General features: G+C 44.4%; 1 protein-coding gene across 3 annotated transcripts in view; it reads right to left on the bottom strand.

Moving 5' to 3' along the window:
* Nucleotides 1–4880, bottom strand: part of HECTD1 (HECT domain E3 ubiquitin protein ligase 1) — a 127809-nt gene that overhangs the window by 78958 nt on the left and 43971 nt on the right. For all 3 annotated transcript variants that reach the window (XM_019518919.1, XM_019518922.1, XM_019518920.1), the window contains exon 3: nt 4510–4737. In XM_019518919.1, the coding sequence (XP_019374464.1) occupies nt 4510–4737 (228 nt within the window). The remainder of the gene's footprint in view (nt 1–4509; nt 4738–4880) is intronic.

Below are 4880 nucleotides of genomic sequence, written 5' to 3'. Positions count from 1 at the left end.
AAGGCAATCAGGTTGGTCTGACATGATCTCCCCCTAATAAATCCATGCTGATTGCCCCTGAGCATCATTTCTGATGCCGGCCCCTCACAAATGTGCTCCTTGATGATCTTCTCAAAGAGTTTCCCCAGGATTGAGGTAAGACTGACGGGCCTATAGTTACCCGGGTCCTCCCTCTTCCCCTTCTTGAAAAGTCCTCCCTCTTCCCCATCTTGAAAAGGCATAAAGTTATGAAGTTGTTCTAATAATTAAATCATTGCTGAAGTGTTGATATTTAATAAAACTTGTTGAAGGCTAGTCCTAAGAGAAAGCCACTAACATTCTATTCACAACCACAAAAATGTTAATTCCAGCTTTCTACTAAAGAGCACTTCTCCATAGTATTGAGGAAACAGGAGCTTATAATGATGGCAGCACTTGGTAGCATGTTCCCACTGGCAGTCACCTCCTTAACCAGGCAGATAGGCCCACTTGACCTACTGTCCAGGACAACCATCCAAACCATCTTTTACCCACACCTGGATTATGTGACCTCACTAAAGGACTGCCATCTTCCCTTCAATATGGTGTACAGAGTAAGGAATATCTTCTTACTCTCTTGCAAATCAGCTGCTCCACCAAACTCACAACGGACTGAGCAGGTAGACCTGGTGTCCACCTCTCTCAATATGCCCTGCGTGTGAGTAACAAATGTCAAACCAGGACCTGAAAGATTTTCAGTTGTACCTTTTTTTTCCTCAACCTATTAAACACTTCAGCTGCCTTTCCCTGTCAGTCGCAACAGCCTGTCCCATCAACAATTTTGCAACGATATGCAGCTCTGGCACTTCCCCAGCAGATCACTAATTTGAGTTGACTTTTGTCACAGCAGCAGCAGAAGGAGGTTAGAAAAAAAATGCGGTCAAGGACTCTCATGCTCAAATGCAATACATAGGCACATTCTGGCTTCTATGAAAGTAGGCCAAAGATTTTATTTCATTAGTATATTCTTTTCCTGTTTGTTTTTTTTAACCTCCAGTCGTCTTGCACATCTCTGAGCACAGCCATCAAATGAGTGGGAGGGGTAAGAATTATTACCAAAACATTTCCTGTTGACCTTTTCTCCTGAAACTAGTCAGGGTCAGAGATATTCTAAAAAGGCCTCAGCAGTCAGTTTATCCTGTCGACTAGTATATAAAAGGTAACAACATAGGATTAGCTGCTGCTGCACTTTCAGGGCCTGTTCCTTCAGAGGGACACAGGTTCCCTTCAAGTTCATAAGGTCAGTGGCTGAAGGGACAACTCTCTCTCTGCAGTACCTATTTATTCAGAATTGCTGCCATCTCCTCAGCACATTCAATATCATAAATAAAATTCTGGTCATAGGCATGTTAATGTTTCTAGGTCTACATCTAATCTACATGGGTGGCACTTATTCAACCCCGTAAGTCACACTTCTGCATCCTTCCTTTTCAGTATAAACTACACTACCCTAGGTGCTACCATGAACCGTCACAACAGAAAAGGGTTCAGAGCTCAAACATTAAAAAAAAAATCCCGAAGAGTGGAATTCTTCTAGAGTATAATATGTATCACTTTGAAAAATGGAAGTATGACAGTAGGTTTATCTTATTTTCTCTGTGACCTCTAACTGAAATAGAAATGTCTATACCACATTATCAGGACACCGCTAGCAATTAAGAGTTCATTCAAATATTTTAGAATAAGTTTAGCTGAGGCCAGTTAAATCTGGTCTGATCTTCTCTTTTAATAGGTATAGGAGAGGACAGCTCACAGACAGCAAAGTGAACAGAACGAGAACAGAATCCATAAACATAAAAATGTACACAGGACTCTGCTGGGGAAGACCAAGAGATGCGCAGATACTTGTTATGAATGCTAAAGTTTCTTGCAAAGAAGCACTTCTTTAAAACTTGTAGATGCTGGGTGGAAATTCAACTATTCTGCATATAAAACTTAGGGTATAAAAAAGGCACAATACAATATTATGTACAAATACCCAACTCTAGTACCAGATGCAACAGAGCATACCTGCTAGCTCTGACACTCAAGCTAACCTGGTGCCTCTACATAACGTTATATCACACTGTACAGATATACTTTTAAAATGACACCTCTAGCAGATAGTTTTTACAAAAGGATGTGGAATGGACTATGGGTGCACCAACAGAAATTTTTTGGGCCGATATCAATGGCCCATTTTTAACATGCCATATCAGCCAATACCGGTCCAATATGCAGCCCCACAACGAGGAGAGCAGCATCTGGCTGGTAAGTCTGTTGTGGGGGAAGGGGTGCTGGGGGGCACAGATCAAGGCCCCAGCAGTGAGGGAGGGAGTGGGGCTGGGGCAGGTAGGCGCTGCCCAGCCGGGGCAGGGCAGGGCATGAGACAAAGCCATAGCTTGTCCAGCGGGGGGGGGAGCACGGCTCCCACTGCTACACACATTCTGGGAGCGCATGGGGGGGGGGGGGGGCGGGCCCGCGTGTGGTCCCCCATTTGGGGGGGGAAGGGGGGGGGGGGGCGGGCCCGCGTGTGGTCCCCCATTTGGGGGGGGAAGGGGGGGGGGGGGCGGTATGTGCCCCTGGATCTGCATGTGGGATGAGGGCAGGCTGCTACTGCAGGCTGGGGTCTGGGGTGGTGCCAGGCTCTTCCCTGTGGGGGGCTGGGCCAGGCTGTGCTCAGAGACAGTGGCACTGGGAGCAGGGCCTACAGGGAATTTTGGGGTGGCTGCAGCCTCTCCCGTAGCCCCCCTCCCAACACTACCACTGCCCTCCCATGCTCTCCCAGGGTGCATGCAGCAGCAGAAGCCACCCTACCCCCAGACAAGCCGTGGCTCTGCCCCATGCCCCACCCTGCCCTGGCTGTGCAGTGCCTGCCCCAGCCCCACTGCCTCCCTCACTGCAGAGGGCCTCAATCTGCCCCCACCCTCAGGCCCATTCCCTTCCCCCCTCTCCCCACAACAGAGTTACCAGCCGGACCCGACTGCTCTCCACACTGCCAGGCTATACTCTGCAGCTGCATGTATTCATGCTGCATTTAACGGCCACATCAGACAAAAAAAAGCCAAACTGCCAGTACTCTCAATTTTCCTCACATCTGTGCAGATGTGATATGGGACCAACGTATTGGTGCACCTCTAGAATGGGCCAGATAATCCCCCTGACCCATGGTCTAAGCCAGGGTTGGGCAATTATTTCAGCTAGCAAGCCACTTACTGAGTTCTAGTGAGCTGTTGAGGGCCATGCATACAAGACATTTCAGAATTTATCATTTTAACAAATTACAAAAACCATGGATAAAAAACAAACCACATAATAAAAATAAAACATCTACTACAACATATTTTATTTCAAAAAATAAGTTTTGTCTTGAATTATGGGTTTTTGAGTAGTATATGGAGACAATTGCATAACAGCTCAAAATAAGGCACACTCACATATATAGGGAGAGAATGTTGGCAGGTGGGACTGCCTGCACACTAGGTCCCAGGGACTAGACAGGCGTGGAGTCAGGGAGGGAGGGGTACAGCAGGGGGCACATGTAGCAGCTCACCCAATTGGTGGGCCAGATCTGGCCCATGGGCTGTATTTTGTCCTCCTCTGATCTAAATGAACAATTCCCCCCTTGCTTGAAAAGTCAGTTGTTGGAAGTTGATGGATACCTGGACAAGACAGGGCTCAAACCCTTTAGAAGTCTGACTACTTTAAAAATAAATACATCTACGAATTGATCAACTGACCACTATGGAGCATCTGGTGTAGATTATATGATACTTACATTTTCTGTTAGAAGAAAGAAAATGATGGCCGGTTATAATCTCCTACAAGGATCTTACATGAGCTACCCATCATTAGACACTAGTTGTTAACTAAACTGCAATCAATCTAAATTCAGTATGTGCTTACCCTTCCTTCCATAAGTGCATTATATATTTAAATTGGAAAAAAAAACAACAACTCTTTAGTTCACTCATGATATTTCTTACAAATTATTCTTTTGCTCCTTGCATTTTTCTTGGTGACAGTGAAGTTGACAGTGACGAATAAAAAATGGTTGTTTCCAAAACCAACTCAATCTCACTGCAACGATAGCCGTTTCAGAACACAGATGTTCTGAAATCTTAAAGTATCGCAGAACATTTCTACAAGTGAAGTTCTAAAGTTTTGCAAGTTTTCCAAAAAGCCTAGAGCCAGCTGTAACTGAACAGCCATATTTTGTATTCTCTTCTCTTGCATTTGGAAAAAAGAAACCTACTGGAATAAAATTCAGATACTATAACTATTTCTTCATTATGGAGACTGTAGAACTGATCATTCATTAAGATTAAGCTATTGGTTCATATTAACTTCATCCTAACAACCAAGGTTGTCATGCATTCATTAACCTATTCTGAGAGCTGAAGGACAGCACTACAATGTACCCATGTTATTTTATTAGCTGAATGTAGACATTACAAACTAAATATACAAGTGTCAGACACTGCACAATATATAAAGGACATAATTACTTACCTGATGGTCTTCATGTTTTAATAAACTAGATAAGGATTCCACACAAATTTCTAATGAAGAATCCTGAGGTTCCATTTTGCCACAGAGTCTGGATACTACAGCCATAGCAGAATGTAAAGTATCCTTATGAACCAGATGTCCACTGTCACGAATGAATGTCAGCACACAGTTCAAACCCCCAGCCTCAAACACAGCTCCAGACTCACGGGTACATATTAATTCTAACACCTATAATAAAATGAAACTGCAATGAAGGATGTTACAAATGATTTCCCCATTCTTCCTCCTCACAGATCACTGGGGGACTACCACAAACAAAATCTAGCTCTGCACTCACCTCTCAAACATTTACAGTAGGGGTGCACCGACAG

This window comes from Gavialis gangeticus, unplaced genomic scaffold (assembly GCF_001723915.1).
Source record: "Gavialis gangeticus isolate Ggan-Ray unplaced genomic scaffold, GavGan_comp1, whole genome shotgun sequence".
Lineage (NCBI taxonomy): Eukaryota > Metazoa > Chordata > Crocodylia > Gavialidae > Gavialis > Gavialis gangeticus.
Note: the sequence above shows the minus strand (reverse complement) of the source record. Positions and strands in the feature narration are given on the sequence as shown.